The following is an 18,944-nucleotide window of genomic DNA, read 5'->3' as shown; positions in this document are numbered from 1 at the left end:
CTGCAACTGCCAGAGAAAACTGAGCTCAGAAAGACAAACAACTTTGATACGATTGTTAAAGCATCATTCCAGCCTGTCAGAAGTCATATGTACTCTTGGGGACTTGGGTAATTTGTTTTAGAGGATCTTTCAAACACACTACAGTGTTTTGTTGTTGTTTTGTAAAAGCGAAAAGAAACTGAATCCCACTAATTCTAATTTGCCTATTTGTAGATAAACCCTGTTTCTATTCCAGTTTTGCTAACCTAAACTCTGTAGTTGCTAACTGTTAAATAGTTTGTTCAGGCATGAATTAGGCCGAGGTTGCGTTTAAACAGAACACTTTATTAAACAGCAACAGGCATTGAGAAAACACGAACTAGGCTGAGGAGAACTGACAGCCTATTTATACTCCTTAGCTTGTCAAACGATAACCAATCAGCAACCACAGATACTCCCGCTTTAGGGAGGCCACGCCTCTTGGCCAATCACGGGGTGGCGTCCCCAGTTGCCGGGGCCGCCGAACACAACACTCCTTCACCCCTGGCTTGAACAGACGTAGTCTTTAAGGTACTCTGGGCGCCTGCGCAGACGAGATGAACGTCTCAGCGCCGGCGCAGCTGCAGCAGTGGAGGGGGGCAGATCAGTGTCAGGAGCTGGCGTGGCCAGCGAGCCGTCATAGCCAATGGGAACATCCGGAAGTGCTGGTAAATCTTGGGCAAGACTCGGCCCAAGGGGTAGGAGGAAGTGTGACGGCCACCGGGGCGTATCTGGGTGGTGTTGCATCTTGTAGGACTACGCTTGGGTCTCTTCTGTCCCCAGCGTCTGATGGGGTATCTTGTCGGCCCCTCAGTTGGTCCACGTGTCGGCGCCACGATCGACCATCAGTCAGTTGAATCCTGTAAGAACAGGGGCCGGTTACATCTATCACCCGTCCCGGTAACCAACGAGGTTCGCCCCCATAGTTTCTGGCAAACACCAGGTCTCCTTCCTTAAATGCCCTGAGCCCCACACTAACACCCTGATAGCCCTCTGGAGCATAGGTAGGGTGCAAACGATCCATCACCGTTCGCAGCCGCCGCCCCATCAAAACCTCCGCGGGACTGCGATGGGTGAGCGGGCAAGGAGTCACATGTTGAGCAAACAGATAAGTGTCAATCTTGTCCTGCCAGCTCCCCGAGGTAAACCGGGCCAACGCGTCTTTGGCAGTCCAAATGGCAATTTTGAGGCAATGGAAATTCCTTCCTTCCATCACTCTAGATGACTGCAACTCCAACCCTCCCATTGGTAGCCAAGTATCTTCATGGATCAATGGGAGGAAACCACAACAGATGCATGGGTCCTGAACACGGTAAGATGAGGCTTCACTCTCGACTTTCTCTCCACACCCCCAAGGTTCTTCGTTCGTTGCCCAGTCTCAAAAAACGAATCAAAAAGGGTCCTCATGGAAACTGCAATACAACATCTGTTGGACATTTGGGCCATCCAACCAGTTCCAGAGGACCAGCAGAGACAGGGATTTTACTCCATTCTATTTGTAGTCCTTTGGTGGGTGGAGAGCAATTCTGGACCTAAAAAGACTCAACAAGCATTTGGTATATAGATGCTTCAAAATGCAGTCCCTCCAGTCCATACTGGACAGCATCCAGGAGGGCGACTCCCTGACATCAATATATCTGATGGAAGCATACCTTCACATACCTATTCTCTCGGTTCACCAACTATTCCTACGGTTTTGTTACACAAACCGGCACTACCAATACAGAAGGCCATGGTTTGCTGAATTGGTCAACCTATCGGTGTCTAGGCCCTGGAGGATTCCAACAGAGAGAATCTCCTTCAGTCAGGGAGCTATCCTCCATCCAGAACCACAATGGCTCCAACTGACCATCTGGCATTTGAGCAGAGAGCTCTGCGGCTGGACAACTACTCTAGCCAAGTGATACGACTATTCAGGCCTCTAGAAGGCCATCTACCAACCGGATCTATGATTGCACCTGGAAAACCTTTTGTGCCTGGTGCTTCAGGGCCCCTATTGATCCCCTCTCAGTATTGGTAGCCCAGATCTTGGACTTCTTGCAGGAGGGGTTAAACAAGGGCCTTTCACCCAATACAATACGGAGACAGGTGGCAGCCTTGTCCTCCGTGTTATCTTGCGGGAACCTGGAGTCCCTAGAACAACACTCCATTGTGCACAGCTTCATCAGAGGCGCAACTAATTTAAAGCCTCCAGCAGTACACAGATATCCCACCTGGGAACTGCCTAAGATTCTCTAGGCTCCCTCCTCTGCGCCTTTCGAGCTTTTGTGCTTCGCCAGCCTTCACTACCACACCTGCAAGGTGGCCTTCCTTGTGGCCATCACTTTGGTGAGACGCATCTCTGAATTGGTGGCACTCTCAATAAGAGAGGACCTGTGTGTTTTTCATCCTAACAGAGTGGTTCTGCGATTAGATCCTTCGTTCCTTCCAAGATTAATTCCTTATTTCACAGGGCACAGGAACTAATTTTACCAGACTTCTGCCCGGCCCGATCCGCACCCTAGAGAAAAAATGGCACACCTTGGACGCCAAGAGGCGTCTCTGCATCTATATTAAGAGGACAGCCTCCTTTTATAAATCAGAGTCCTTCTTTGTATCCTTTCAACCCTCCACATTGGGCAATAAGGTCACACCATCCACTATAGGCCGGTGGATACAGGCATGCATCACCAAATCATACGAGCTTCAGGCTCTCCCGTTACCCCGACAAGTGACAGCCCATTCAACTAGAAGCACGGCCACTATGGTGATGTGGGCCACACAGGCCTCCATTGAGATATACAGAACAGTGACATGGTCCTCCCTATCACTGTTTATACGGCATTACAAGCTGGATGCCTTCGCTTTGGCTGAAGCAGCCTTCAGCAGAGGAGTTCTCCAGAAGGTGTACACAGGCTTGGGAACTCCGGACCAAACTGCTGCCCAACCTTAGGACAAGTCAGCTTTGGTATGTCCCATTCCTTGGATTCTCCTCAGCACATTGGAAAAGGGGTATTGGTCTTACATGATATGCTCCTTCTTGGTGTGCTGAGAGAGAATCCAACCCCACCCTAGTGACCATTTTGGTCCAGAGAGTCCAGGAATGGCCAAGTCAGATCAGAAAACATGTCAAATCAATCATTATGCCTTTGTCAAAACTGGGAATGAGACAAGGGAGGCATGGCTACGAAAGATTGACACTCAGTCTAAAGAGCAGAAAGGCAGAGTTAACCCATTCCTTGGATTCTCTCTCAGCACACAGAGAAGGAGCATATCAGGTAAGACCAACACCCCTTTTAAGGGATATTCTGTCTGTTCTGTATTAGAAATTATTGCTATTTCTTCCATATCTTTATCAGCTTGTATCATTTTTGGATTTATCTTCTCTGTTCTTTCCTCAGCTCTTTCTGATTTCTCCCCTATTTTCAGAATTTTTTGCTCATTTTTTATTGTCATTTGTTGAGGGGTTTTCTAGCCTCACACCTGTATCCTGCATCAATTCCATCATCTCCCTTGATTCCTTGTTATATCTTCCTTAATACATTGAAACATCAATAATATTTCTTTATAAACTGAATTTGTTTTTCCTTGTTGTAACATTTTATGATGATAAACTAATCACTGCTCAATATTCCACCAAAATTTCAACATCCCAAGTGCCCAGAAACACCAACAATGCGAGTATTAGTAAAAATTACACAGTCCTGGAACTGTTCCTCAAAAGCCCCTAAATTTATAATCCTTAAAATTTTCCAATTTGCACCCTCTAAGTTTTCCAAATTTTTAAAGTCTTGTTTAATTTTTCTTCTTTTGCCTCATAGAATGTTCTGTCAAATGATCTTAATCCAAATTGTCCCACCAAATTTTCCCAAATGTATTTAATCCACAAAGTCAGATATTCAGTTTCTTGTTAATTGTAATCCACCTTGACTTAGAAATCTTCAAAAGGCTCTCTAATACTTCCAAGCAGCCAAGACACCAGTAGATATGGAACCAAAATAAAAAGCCTTCCAGGTGTTGTTTGCCTTTCACTATTTTCTTTCTTCTCCTCTTTGTTATTCTTGTGTTATCAAATAATTCTTACTTTCCAAGGTTATTCCCACCATATACTAATATAATATCTTCTTTGACTAGTAGATGGCACCCCCGCTCTAGGTTCCAGCATTAAACAAAGCAAAAATAAAACAGCTAACTGTCAAAGAGAAAAATTGGTGGGGAGGATAAAAAATATAAAAAAGCAAAGTTCCTCTTTCTTTGTACAAATTCTTCCAGTAATCAAACAAATTGAATCACTTTTCATGCTGATACCAGTTCCAGTCCAGTCTTTCTATATTAAAAAGCTTCACAGTCTTCCATTAAAAGTTTGTTTCACTTTTAGGTCTATAATCTTTCTCCATGTGCTAAATCGCCGCTTTCTTAATGATTTGGAGTCTTTCTTTTCTTAAGAATTCTTTTATTTGGGTTTAAGTCTCTAGTATAGAAGTTGAAAGTTGTCTCACCCAGTTTCAATCCTCTGCCCACAAACCTCTCCAACACATATTCTTTATGTCCCAGTTGTCACAGCTTTGGTCTTACCAAAATGGCCATCATATCTGTTGCCAATCAAGAGGGTTTTCTTTGGATCAAACAAAGAAATTGGTGTTTCCTCGCGATCTACAAAGCATCCCGTCTTTCTTCACCATCCCTCCAGGGTGGCTTTGGCCGTGTAGGGTCTCCTGGCAACCATGTATCGGCTGGGTTTCGTGGCACTCTGCGGAGCTCTGCTATCCCATAACCGTCCCGCTACAACACCAACCAATCAATCTCTCCCACCCACCTGGCTTTCATGCCATCAAGAAAATTAATAAATGAAAGCCTGAGTGTATAGTTCAGAAAACAGTGCATTTAAAGTGAAACATGATAACATTATAAGACAGACACAACAATTGCTGCTCCTTGACTTTTTTCCTTGGCATAAGTGAATGCACTAAATCATTGGAGTGACAACACATAGATAAATCAGCTTTCCCTATATAAAAATCTTTGCATGCTCTGGTACAAAAATTTAAAGCAAATAACATATACTTCAAAGTGCCAAATGTGGTTGAACAGATTTCATATTATCAAATGTCAAAAACTAACTATGCTTTTGATCCTGAAGTTACACTCTTCTTCTATTCAATCCATTTTCAAATACCTCCAAGAAGATATCATTAAAATTTCTATCATTAGATATGGGTTACAGAAATACTTTTTATGCCAGTGAAATCCGGCTGGATCTATCCAGCTCGTGTGAATCGGTAACGCCGGTGGCGGGAGAGTCCGCCCACGCTCCAGGATGCCATTACGTTCCGTTTTTGACTCTCTGCACATGCGCAGAAGGCTCTGCGTATGTGCAGAAGAGGCACGCTTGAGCGTAGCAAGCGCGCGTATGCATGCATTCACATTCTTGAATCGGTAGCAAAGGTAAGTGCATTTCACCGCTGTTTCATTGATACTTATGTACCTCAGATACACTGATCTGAGTATTGTTTCATTATGATTCACCCTAAATTTTATATACTGTATTTTCTTTTTCACTGCATCAAAAAGTACTTCGGATGATTTTTGTCATCAGTCATCAGTTTGGAGACATTGTGTTGCCCAAGAGACCAAATCCAGACTTCTGTGAATTCTATTACCATTATCTAGGACCAGTTTAGTTTTGATCATTAATTGCCTAAATTGTTGCGTATATGTAATAATAATAAACACTTATGTGCTTTAACTGAATGAATGCTCCTGTTACTTGTGCTGGATATTAGGTTGCCTTTTAATTGAAATATTTAGAATAGTAAATTCATTCTCATAAAATGATTGCCCATATCAGTGTTCACCTCGTTACAAAATGGTGCTCATTTATCAAAAGGAAGGTTGGTGAAGTTGTTCCATATAAGTTCTCTCTAAACCTTTCCAGTATTACCAGTACTTCAGCAAAACGTTCACCTCAATTTATTATTGTGTTGTGGGGAGGAGGGTTGAGTAAATAGACAAAAAAAAATAAAATAGCAAAGTAGTAGTACATGGTTTCTATTCTAAAATCAAAATTAGAATAAAATTATTCTAAAAGTATTTTTATAATTAAGAGTATGCAGCAAGTGGGTGCTTTACTTTAGAGTCTGCGAGCTTCCATTTTGTTTTTATTTAAAATAACCTTTTGAAAATTCAGATGGAACAGGGAACATGACAACTGCCAAATGAAATGTTCATTTATATATATATATATAAATATATATATTGCCATCTACTCACTCAAGGTGGCTTACAGGAAATTTATGATGGTTGCAGTATCCTGGAATCATATGATCACCTTTTGTTACTAACCAATCACTACTAACTGTAGTGATTCATTTAACAACTGTGGCAAGAAAAGTTATAAAACGGGGCAAAATTCATTTAACAAATGTTTCACTTAGCAACAGAAAGTGTTATTAAACTGCCTTGCGAGCAAGCTAATGTGGCAAATTTGAGAAGAAAAATAAGGGAAATGATGCTGAAAAACAAAACCTGGTGTTATAAAACACCATTGAACTTATTGCAGAACTCTGAACAATTTTCTATCAGTTAGTATGAATCACATGTGCCTTTTTCAAAGGCTATCCATCATAAATATGAGTCAGTTGCCATATGTCTGAACTTCTATCACATGACTATGGAGATACTGCAGCGATCATAACTATCAAAATTATGCAATGGTCAGCATAACTTATATTGTACTGAAGAAAAGTAACAAATATGGAGTCAGTCCCATTTTTTCAGAAATAATTTCCTAATTTTTCATATTTACTATATTTTCATCTAATTACCTCTAACTCCCTGATCCCCATTTATATACCATCTCAAATTAGCCTACGTATCAAAAGACAAAAGTCCTTGACTTACAACAGTTTATTTAGTGACTGTTCAAAGTTACAACAGCACTGAAAAAGTGACTTTTGACTTGTTCACATTTACGACCATTGCAGTGTTCCCATGGTCATGTGATCAAAATTTTGATGCTGGGCAACTAGTTCATATTTATGATTGCAGTATTCCAGGGTCATGTGATCACCTTTTGCAACCTTCTGACAAGCAAAGTCAATAGGATAGCTAGATTCACTTAACAACCCTGTTGCTAACTTAACAATTGAAGTGATTCTCTTAACAACTGTGGCAAGAAATGTCATAAAATGGGGCAAATTTCACTTAACAACTGACTCACTTAGCAACAGAAAGTTTGGGCTCAATTGTGGTCATACATCAAGGACTACCTGTAATTAGATTGTTTTTAAAAAATAACTTTTTAATTAGATTCATTAAATTTTATTTAATTTGAAGAATTATTTGAGTGCATGAGTTATGTACTCAAAATGTATTTTCTTGTACTATGATTGAGTCTGCTCAACAGATATAATTCAAAGTTATTACTTTTTCTTTTAGCTGAAACAAAGATCTGCTTCAAATATTATCATGGAGTGAGTGGGGCACTGCGTGCAACAACTCCCAGTGTGACAGTGAAGAATAATGCAATCCCTGTAAGTTTTACGCTGGCTTCTTGATTGTGATCATTAGCTACTGCTGTTTTTTTGCTTATAACTATGATTCAGTGGTATCAATAGTTTTCATCTTTAAATCTGGACTTGCTGAATTGTTGTGTTCTATAATTCATTGCCAGTTTTTCTTCTCTGTGTAGTCTTGCAATTTACCCTGTTTCCCCCAAAAGAAGACATCTCCTGATAATAAGCCCAATCGGACTTTTGAGCGCATGCCAATAAGGCCAAGCGCTTATTTCAGGGTTCAAAAAAAATATAAGACAGGGTCTTATTTTCAGGGAAACACAGTAATACAAGTGTGAAAAAAATCCAATAATTTTTTGTGAAGGTTGTAAAATCTGATTTGTAATTAAAAAATGAAAGTTTTCCTATTCTACAGTTATAAAGTTAGGCTTGAAAATGTATACCAAGTACTGATAAAACTAAAAGTCAAGGGTAATTGCATTTCTTTTCACAGTTTGAGAGGAGCTTGGAGGTTTTCTAGTCCAACCCCCTGCCCAAGCAGGAAATCCTATACTATTCCAGACTAATGACTGCTCAGTCTCTTTTTGAAATTCTCCAGTGATGGAATACTCACAACATCTGAAGGCTAGAGATTTCATTGATTAATTGTTCTAACTGTCAGGAAATCTCTTCTTAGTTCTAGGTTAGATCTAAGTCCAAGTATACTATCTTCACAGCATATCTCATGATAAGCAGAAAACATTTCCATAAGTATACTTGATATGTAATCTTCCTCATGATTCACACGGATGGCTTTACAAGATTACAGAATTGGTTGGGCTGCTGTTGAAATTCCTCAGTTTCTTTTCAGCAGTGAGATGATAATGTATTTGTTCTTGAGCTAAACACATTCTTCTTTTTTAAACTTCTCAATTTTTTCTCCCCCCCCCTTTTTTTTTATTCCTCTTAGAATAGAATAGAACAACAGAGTTGGAAGGGACCTTGAAGGTCTTCTAATCCAACCCCCTGATTAGGCAGGACATCCTACACCACTTCAGACAAATGAAGTCTCTTCTTAAAAACTTTCAGTGTTGGAGCATTTACAACCTCTGGAGGCAAGTTGTTCTGCTGATTAATTGTTCTAACTGTCAGGAAATTTCTCCTTAGTTTTAAGTTGCTTTTCTCTTTGATTAGTTTCCACCCATTGCTTCTTGTCCTACCCTCAGGTGCTTTGGAGAATAGCTTGACTCCTTTTTCTTTGTGGCAGTCCCTGAGATATTGGAACACTGCTATCCTCATCCTAGTCCTTCTTTTCATCACACTAGACATACCCAGTTCCAGAAACCATTCTTTATATATTTTAGCCTCCAGTCCCCTAATCATCTTTATTGCTCTTCTCTGCACTCTTTCCAGAGTCTCAACATCTTTTTTACATTGTGGTGACCAAAACTGGATGCAATATTCCAAGTATGGCCTTATCAAGGCATTATAAAGAGATATTAACACTTCATGTGATCTTGATTCTATCCCTGTGTTTATACATCTTGGAACTGTGTTGGCTTTTTTGGCAGCTGCAGCACACTGCTGGCTCATATTTAAGTGATTGTCCACTAGGACTCCAAGATCCCACTCACAGTTACTACTAATGAGAAAGGTACCACATATACTGTACCTGTGCATTTTATTTTTCTTGCCTAAATGTAGAGCCTTACTTTTTCACACACAGCCACTCCATGAAAGTTACCAATGTCCACTGTGTTGCAAGAAAGAAAGTTTGTGATACATTTATTTGTTTTAGTGCCTCTGAGTCAATTTTTGACTCCTAGTGATTGCCTGGACTCCTGGACTTTTCTTGGAAGTTTTCAGAAATTGTTGTCATTGCCTCTTTTCTAGGGTCATGAGGGTGTTACTGGCTCCAGATCAGTTGGGTTTATGCTAAGGCACCAGATTGAAAGGAACAGTGCAAATCAATGCAAGGGGGGAAAAGTACTATAAACTTTTTTTTCCTTTTTTCCCTTCAAAAGTACAGAAAAGATGGTCATTATAGCAATTTATGTATTAATGCAGGGGTGTCACACTCAAGGCCCATGGGCTGGATCTTGCCACAGGGTGCTTAGATCTGGAAACAGCGAAGGACTGGCCAGCAGTACCTCGGCTCAGTCCAGGCTGACTGGGCCCTGATCTACAACCTGGTGACAGCCATTTTTGTTGGCAGAGTCCTGGAGGAGGCCATCACAGCTGAAAACGGAGCTTGGGAGGGCTGCATCCATCCCTCCTGAGCTCTGTTTTTGCTGCCAGAGTACTGCATGAGGCCATCGCAGCTGAAAACGGAGCACGGGAGGGCTGCCCTCGCCCCTCCCAAACTGTGTTTTAGTTGCCAGAGTACTGGAGGAGGCTGTCACAGCCGAAAATGGAGCTCAGGAGGGCTGTGTGCTCCCCTCCTGAGCTCTATTTTTGTTGCCAGAGTGCTGGAGGAGGCCATTGCAGCTGAAAATGGAGCTTGGGAGGGGCGTGTGCTCCCCCTGAGCTCCATTTTTGCTGGCAGAGTGCTAGCAAAACAAACTACTAGCAAAAGTGGCATTTGATCACAAGGCAAGGAGGCATTGAGAAATGTTTCCCCTTTTGCATTTGAGCATCCAAGAAGGGACAGGAAAAGAGAAAGGGAAAGAGGAAACACAAAGAAAAAGAAGGAAAAATGGCAAGAGAGCAAGGAAGGAAAAAGAAGAAAAGAGGGGAAGGAAGAAGAAAGAAAGGAAAATGAAGAGGGAAAGAAAAAGAAGAAAAGGAAGGAAGGAAGGAAGGAAGGAAGGAAGGAAGGAAGGAAGGAAGGAAGGAAGGAAGGAAGGAGATTATAATGAGAGGGAGGCAGGGTCTGAGGAAAGTCCTGCCTTAGCACTTGGCCACCAGCAGCCCTGCTGCCCTTGCGCCATACTCTTGTCTCCTCTTCCTGATCTCTTCTGGTAGTCTCCCATCCTATCACTGAGGATGCTTTGGTTACAAAGCTGGGTGTCCTTGCCTGGAGAGGCTGTGGGCCTCCCTCTGACCCACACACTTTGCCCTTCCGCATACACCATGAGTAACCTGGCCAAGGAGAGTGAGCAGAGCAGCAGCTGCCTCAAGGAAGACGTAAATGTAACTGAGCACTTCATCGGGGAAATGGGCCTGTGCTGAGCTGTGTCGTCCTGGTGCCCTAGGAGCTTGAGGGATGGGATGAGCACTTGCCCTCCACTGCCTAGGGCTCTAGACAGCCTGTACCACCATCCAGGGATCCTCTCCATGGCCTGAGAGAGACGGCGAGGCTCCTCTGGAGGTCAAGGGTTTGGCTTTCTCCTTGGTCTCGCCTTCCTCTTCTGGAGACAATGGATTCCCCCAGCCCTGCCCGGGCTACCACAGATTCCCCTGACATGACTAATATTGAGATGGCCATGTCCAACCTGGCCATGCCCATCATGCCCCCCCCAGGTGAAACACAACCCTGATGCAGCCCTCAATGAATTCAAGTTGACACCCCTATATTAATGGCTTTGATGCACAGATGATATCTTTTAGCTGCTGTATTATTCAGGGCATTTCTCCTGTTATGATCATACAGTAGAAGCATTAATAGCCTGTAGATAATAATACTATAACAATCTATATACAAAGATGCATAGCTGCAAAGTATATTTGTAACCTTCCACACTTCAACAGCTCCTTTTTAGCATCTTACACACATCATGCAATAAATCTCATTTATTTGGGGCCAGTCAGTTGCTAGCTCCCATAAATCTCAACATGACTCTACTTTAACAATTTAAAACATACACAAATCAAAACAAGATTAACATCTAATTAATGATATCCAGTTTAAGAGATAAAATAGAAAGCAGAGAAATATCATGTCCTAAGTCGACCCCCATTCACATTTTTATGCTTTTCTGCCTATGTCATGAGCTATTCACTCTGCAAACATTTAAAAGTTCAAAGAGCTAAGAACTATACATTTTCCCTTAGGACCTGGCTAATCATTATGCTCTTTTACAGCATTCTCTCTCTCTCTCCCTCCCTCCCTCCCTCCCTCCCTCTCCCCCTCCCTCCTCTCTCTCTCTCTCTCTCTCTCTCTCTCTCTCTCACACACACACACACACACACCAATGCTAATTTCCCCCTCCTCCTCCCCTTCCCTAAATGGGCAGAGGTTATTAACTATGGGAGTTTCTCATTTTCATTTTTCTATGGGTTATTTTCTCCAAGTATTGGCTACCTGGTCCTTTTTTTCCATCCAGGCCACATTCCATAGTGGTTAAGGTATTGGGCACTTAAGGTTAAGGTACTGGATAACAGAGAGATCTAGTTTCTAGTCCATCCTCATTCCTCAAATTCCCTAGATAAATTTCAATCTGTATTCCTTAACCCCACTTTATAGGGTTAGATTATGGAAGAAATATAGATGTGTACTGCTCATAAATTTAAATGTGCATGAAACAGAAGTACTGCATAGTAACATGGTAAATATTTGCAATTGCAATTTTGCAATTTGTTATTTTTTTGCAACTTGATATTCAGTTGTAACTCTTTCTGTATTTGCTGCTCTTCCACTTTCACGATTCTTAGCTTCCCTCTTGCTCCCTTGAAAAAAAATTACATACTTTCTTGTTTCCCTTTATGACTGATCTCTTCCTGGATTATTTTTAGAGGCATTGAATAACTGTTTTCCTAGAACAGTGATGGCGAACCTTTTTCTTGTTGTGTGCCAAAAGTGTGTGCACGCACATGCAACAGCATCCGTGCATGCCAGCACCCAAAATGCAATGCAAATCCCCCACCTGCACACGCGCACATGCCGCCACTCCTGCGCATGTGCCCTGCATTGTGCATATGCACGCCTCCCCCCGCATTGCACATGCGCCCCTGCATTGTGCATGTGTGTGCCCTGCACATGCGCTTCACACACATCCAGCCCATTTTGGGCCTGGAAAGCCTCCTGCAGTAAACTTTGTCGGTGCGAACGGCTTGCTAGCCTTGTGCTCCGGACAGGGTCCAGTCATGCTGCACTTCTTGGGCATCCTTTCACAGCCTTTGTGACCCATACTATTCCCTTTAGGCAGCCTCATTCAACCTCCCCAACACTTGCCATACCTCTCATGCACCTCATGCACACTCCCCAATCCTTGCTACACTTCTTGAATAGCCCCTTTCTCCCTTCCATACCCAACAGCAGTCAGTTATAAGCCTGCTGGCCTTGAACTTACAACCTCCACTGACTTTGTTTATAGGAAGTTTGCAGGGATAAAGTCAATGGGGAAGACAGTAGGAAAGGTTGCTCAGAAAGTCACATCCTCTAATGCCCTTCCCTCAGTTGCCATTTGCTCCTGTATCATCTCCCATGCCACCCACACTATCACATCCTCCCCAATCTGTGCATTTTGTTTATTATTATTATTGTACCTTCTTGCCTTTGTTGAAAAATGGGAAGCTGTCAGGGAGCATTGGAAATGACAATCGTGACAGCGGTGTGGCATGGTAGCAGTGCTGAAGCAGCCACAACTTTTCCAAATTTTAGTCCAATTGGGTTATTGGTCTGAATAGATTTTGAATGCATTCAGTAAATTAATCCATTTGAAGTACCTTGGTACTTCATAGAGCAGAAGTTGCTCTATGATGCACCATTTTGTCCAACTGAAGTTTATAAACAGATACGAGAGTTCTAATGGTATGTAGACACATACAATTTTACTAAGGCACAAGAAATAAATAAAGGAGTACAGTATAAAAATTTTATTCCTTTAGGAAAATATGTCAAATTATGTTCATGCTGTGAGATTTCTAAAGGACATTGGTATTAAAGTTAAATGGTACATCACATGATATTTTTGGTATATTTTAATTTAAAAATCAGCTACACTATTATAATGATTTTTAAAGAACTCTTCAGTGATTCTCCAAGGCACTTTTTACTGTTCTTATAGAGAGTAAGGGCTGACAGTTCTGTACAATGGATTGCCAGAGAGAAATTCCAAATCTCTTAAAAACTTTCAATGTTGGAGAATTCACAACTTCTGGAGGCAAGTTGTTCCACTGGTTAATTGTTCAAACTGCCAGGAAATTTCTTCTTAGTTCTAGGTTGCTTCTCTCCTTGATAAGTTTCCATCCATTGCTTCTTGCCCTGCTCTCAGGTGCTTTGGAGAATAGCTTGACACCCTCTTCTTTGTGGCAACCCTTCAGATATCAGAACACTGCTATCATGTCACCCCTAGACCTTCTTTTCATTAAACTAGACATATCCAATTCCAGCAACTGTTCTTTATATGTTTTAGCCTCCAGTCCCCTAATCATCTTTGCTGCTCTTTTCTTCACTCTTTCTAGAGTCTCCACACCTTTTTTACATTGTGGTGGCCAGAATTGGATGCAGCATTGAAAGTGAGGTACCACTTATACTGTACTTGTGTATTTTGTTTTTCTTGCCCAAATGTAGAACCTTACTTTTTTCACCATTGAATTTCATCTTGTTAGATAGAGCCCAATGTTCAAGTCTGTCAAGATCCTTCTGAATCTTAAGCCTATCTTCTGGAGTGTTGGCTATTCCTGACAGCTCGGTGTCATTTGCAAATTTAATGAGTTCCCCATCTATTCCCTTGTCCAAATCATTGATGAAGATGTTGAAGAGTACTGGGCCTAAAATAGTGTCTTGGGGTATCCCACTGCATACATCCCTTCATGTAGATGCAGTTTCATTGAGGACTACTCATTGAGTGCAGTTGGTCAGCCAGTTATGAATCCATCTGGTCGTGATGTTGTCTAATCCACATTTTTCTAATCAAGTAGAAGATTGTGGTCTACTTTGTCAAATGCCTTGCTGAAATATCAAGTAAATTATATCCATAGCATTCCTCTAGTCCACTAATTTTGTCATCTTGTCATAGAATGCAGTAAGATTTTTCTGACATGATCTGCTTTTGACAAAGCCATGTTGGCTTTTGGTTATGACTTTGTTTGTCTCTAGGTGTTTGCTGATTTGTTCCTTGATAACTTTTCCAGAATCTTCCCAGGTATTGAGGTCAGGCTGATAAATCTGTGGTTTCCTGGATCTATTTTTTCCCCATTTTTGAAGATGGGAACTACATATACTTTTCCTTGTCACACTTTTTATCTCATACTGTTTTGTTCAGTTGAATAAATTCTAAAGGGAATTGATGATATGTTATTGAATACAATTAATTTTGCAGGGAATTTGGGAATGCTCAGAAAACAATAAATTTTCAGTCCTCTGAATGAGTTTAAATAAACATCTAAATTAATAAACCCATCCTTTAGAAAATCTGAAGTACATAATTCCAAATTATGTAGGGGGGGGCGGGGGGAGCAGGAGACTATAATTTAGTCTTAATATTCAAATGCATAAACATATGTTCTGAAATTGATTCAATGATTCTTTTATTCTGTAACTAACGTCTCATGCATAGAATATTTAAAATGGACAGAAATCAATAGTTTCATGACTCTCATTTGACTTCCCTTTAATTTCTTACATATTTCTTCTTTTCAAGAAAGTCTACTAGGTAAATCAGTGTCACTCCTCCATCTTCCTTGAGTCTTTATGCCGCCTGGCAATTCGGCTAGTGCCCAGCGCCCAGGTCTCAGGACCATGGACATAACCATGGGTTGATCTTTTAAAGGAGATTTGGGTTAATGTCAGGGTTCCAAGTATCACTCTCAACAAAGTAAGACTCTGAGGCAGGCATTTCCTCAAAGTTCCATTTTATTAGAGATGTCATATTGACACATCTGGGAAAACATGAATCTGAAAGTCTCCTGAGTTTTCCCCACCCAAAGGAAAGTCAGAGTCCCTTCCCTGCACCCACATGTCCATCACATGGTCCAATCATGTCACCATCCTAACTGGAGTTGTTTCCCAGTCATGCTTTTCCTGGTGCAGGCTGAACATCCTTGACTCCCAGTGACAGACTGTTATTATGGCTTTACAACTCACCCTGTCGCCATCCAACCTCCCTCCCAGTTCCCACAGCATGCCTATACAAGTGTGGCAGCCCTGAAGATCCAAAAAAAAAGATGGCCTCCAGGGCTGACAGGAGGACACGCTCATTGGCTGAGGGGGGGGGGGGGGTTGGGTGGAAATTTCTTTATAGAAGTGGTTGAGGAATTGTAGCCACCATAAACAACAGCTCTAATTCAGATCAGATTATTACTGCTCGGAAGAGACAAGACCCTAGTACATTTTCTATTTACACTTTGAATCAACTTAGAAGGATTACAGAGCTGAGTAGGTTAGATTTTCTATTCTCAGTTGTGAAACTGAATATACAATAGGTGATTCAGATATATCCTTCACACTGCTTGAAGTGAACATAGTCTATATTTCAATAAATGCTGTAATGCCCTGAAATGAGAAAAGTCACTGGCAATTCCTTTTGTAGTTTATAGCAGAGATTCATGATTGCAACATTTATGAAATTTCTGAAAGGAAGCACAAATTATCTTCCAAATAATGGTTAGGTAAGAGATTCTTACAGATCAGAAGTGGCATAACTCAACTAATTATTTTCTCTTGAAGTTATGACCTCCCCTATGCGTAGTCTGAATGGTGCTCTGTTTATAAGGCAACAATCATGTTCCTAAGATTTCTCTGCTGTAAATGTCAACTCTAACACATATTGCATTTAGAAGTACAAAATAGATTTATAACTGATGGTGAGATTGCTACAGAGTGGATATGTACCTTAATCTCATATATTAAGTTCATATATGAAACTTCAAGATGCATCAGTCTTTCTTACAGCCTGCTGGAAAATCCCTCCATATAGTTTGAGGAATTAAAGTTTATGTTATTTTCAGAATTGCAAATTTCATATTCTCAGAATACACATCGGTCAGATGGCCTAGCAAAACAAAATTTCATTTGTAAGGAGATTGAAATAATAAATACAGAAACAATGTACCTATAAAGAATAAATGTAACAAATCCTCACAACATGTAATGTAGATATTAATAAACCATACAACATAATGTATGTATTGCTAAAGGCATAAGATTAATGAAAGAGAATTCTGAGTATTATTAGTTTCAAATCTTACTTTGACTTCAAACCAAGTAAAATGAAGTGTGTTGTCTTCCTTTCCCAACACTGAACAATATTTCTGTCAAATTATTAATGCAGAACTGCTCTAGAAAAAAGATCTCTTTATTTTTTTAATGTTTTAAAATACCACCAAAACTGTTTTTTTTTCTTTGATTTAAAATTTAGATGAATCATTTGCATCTTGATTACTTATAGACTAAAGGTGAAAATGCCCTTGAGTTGAGAGCTTAGTTCCTGGTGTTTATGTTCATGGGGTTTTCTTACCAGCGTAATTAAAGTGTTTGTCACTATCCCTTTTCATGATTCTCCCCCCACCCCCCCAAATTACTCAGTCAAGGTGATAAGCCTAGAAACCGCAGGTGGAATTTTGTGGAATTCCCTCCTAAAATACAAATTAGGGCTGACCCTGCTTAGAGAAGAAATGCTGCCACCTGCTGAAATTCTCTAGTCACAAGAAGTAAAAAATGTGGTTGACACAAAACCTATTTCAGTGATAATTGTCATTGGCCTTCCAAAGAATATGAGAAAAATGCTTGGTTATAGTAGAACATGATCCAACTTGATACCTACTTAGAGTGGACATCATTGTAAGAGAAAGTGTGGCCAAAATAGGTAATGAGATTTTATAAACATTATAGCAGCATAACATTCTTAGACTATGGTGGCAAACAAAATTAGAAGGAATCTGGTAGTATTTTTTCTGAATATTATTAAAAGGCAGAAGCTTTTGTGAGCGGCAGCTTATTCCTTTTGTAGTTTTGTAGTTTTAGTTTTGATAATGGGCTTATTTGCACTTTATTGGATGGTTGGGGGGAAAAACACACACAAGAAAATGCTATACAAGGAGGCCTGTTGAGAACAAATAATAACAGCATGTGGTACAAATTGCAAAGCAAATCCAGTGAAATCTGGAACACTATCCTAATAGGTAATGTTCAGTTAAATTGCTGGTTTGACAATGGAATGCCTTTCTTTTTTTTCCCCTGAAAGTTGCCTATTAAATTGATGACATCTCAGGCTAGAGATATGCTTTTGTTGGAATTACCTACAACTTTCCTGTTCAGATCATCAGAAGCTGGACAGCTAGAACTGTGTAAAACTGGCATTTTATGCACAAATAATAAGAAAAATTTCTTAGGATATGCAACTGGGTGCAGTAAACTTCATTTTAATTTTTATGGTATTTAGGTATTTCGTTTGACATACAGGAGATTATATTTCATTTCATTTCATTGTTCTCAAGCCTAGTAATGAGTACAAAATCATCATCTGTATGGCAGTGATTTAACTTATTGTAATAAGTAATTGTGATTTGTAAAGATAAGAGAAAGTTCCTTCTCCAAAAGCATCAAATTATAGTAATTCTTTGTCTTGCCTCCTAAACTTCTTTGGGATGAAGCTCCCCTGTAGCCTTTTTACATTGAAAACATGGATTTATCAGAAGTGTTTTAATCAATAGTTGCTTAATGAATGCTTATAATTGATTTCTCCTTTATTATGCTTCTTGGATTAAGTTGTTAATATTACTCTAGAAAATGTATTGATGTTTTTGATATTTTTCTCTTCATTACAGATTTTTAAAAACATCACTAGTGAAGATTCAGGCCAGGGGCATGGAAGCAGAAGGCTGATCAGTTTCTCCCTTTCAGGTATGTTTTTCTGTAGCATGCATTATCTTATTAAAAGTTCCAGTGATTTTTTTTTTTGTCATGACACCTAAACTCAATAAAATTGGACTAATATGAATACAATATTCCAAAGGTAAACTCCTCTCTTTTATTGTCACCTATCTACGAATAAGAAAGCACCTGGAATAGATAGGATGCGGCAAAATGAGCACCTTGCAGAATGATTAATTTACACTGTAACAACATTGTTTACTAAAATAAGAGGAAAGTTTTTTAAAAAAAAAAATCCAGAGAAAGTCTTCAAGACGCAAAGTAGTTCTGTGCAAAGAAAGACAATAAATTAAACTTCGGGCAATGGTGAGTTTCAAAAATTTTTACTACCAGTTCAGTGGGCATGGCTAGGTGGGGAGCATGAGACTGAGCGGGCGTGAGTGAGTGATGTCAAGTTGGCCATGCCCACTCAGTCACATGATCCCCCCACCTAGCTACACCCACTGGAAAAGGTAGGAAAATTTTTGGAATTTCCACGTATCTACCTTCGCCAGTCACCCCCATTTACCCTCCTTTAATGGCCTCGGTCCTAGCTCCGCCTCCTCCTCCCCCCCCACCATCTCTTTGTTCAGGCTGCTTACCTTCCACAGTGGCTGGTCCAGAGTCCGGAAGGCAATCTGACCAGAGTTTTTGGTGGCCCCCAGCCAGCCACTGCTGCTGGAAAGCAGCTGGCAAAGAAGCCTCCTTTGGCTGCAGGC

The 18,944-nt window shown here is 40.6% G+C and overlaps 1 protein-coding gene across 10 annotated transcripts in view; it reads left to right on the top strand.

Moving 5' to 3' along the window:
• HECW1 (HECT, C2 and WW domain containing E3 ubiquitin protein ligase 1) overlaps window positions 1–18,944 on the top strand; it is a 296,682-nt gene that overhangs the window by 179,140 nt on the left and 98,598 nt on the right. For all 10 annotated transcript variants that reach the window (XM_087892405.1, XM_087892404.1, XM_087892401.1 and 7 more), the window contains 2 exons: window positions 7,435–7,529; window positions 18,141–18,216. In XM_087892405.1, coding sequence (XP_087748531.1) covers window positions 7,435–7,529; window positions 18,141–18,216 — 171 coding nt within the window. The remainder of the gene's footprint in view (window positions 1–7,434; window positions 7,530–18,140; window positions 18,217–18,944) is intronic.

This window comes from Pantherophis guttatus, chromosome 4 (assembly GCF_059756535.1).
Source record: "Pantherophis guttatus breed Tessera chromosome 4, ASM5975653v1, whole genome shotgun sequence".
NCBI classification, from domain to species: domain Eukaryota; kingdom Metazoa; phylum Chordata; class Lepidosauria; order Squamata; family Colubridae; genus Pantherophis; species Pantherophis guttatus.
The sequence above is the reverse complement of the archived record's forward strand: the minus strand, read 5'-3'. Positions and strand labels throughout refer to the sequence as shown.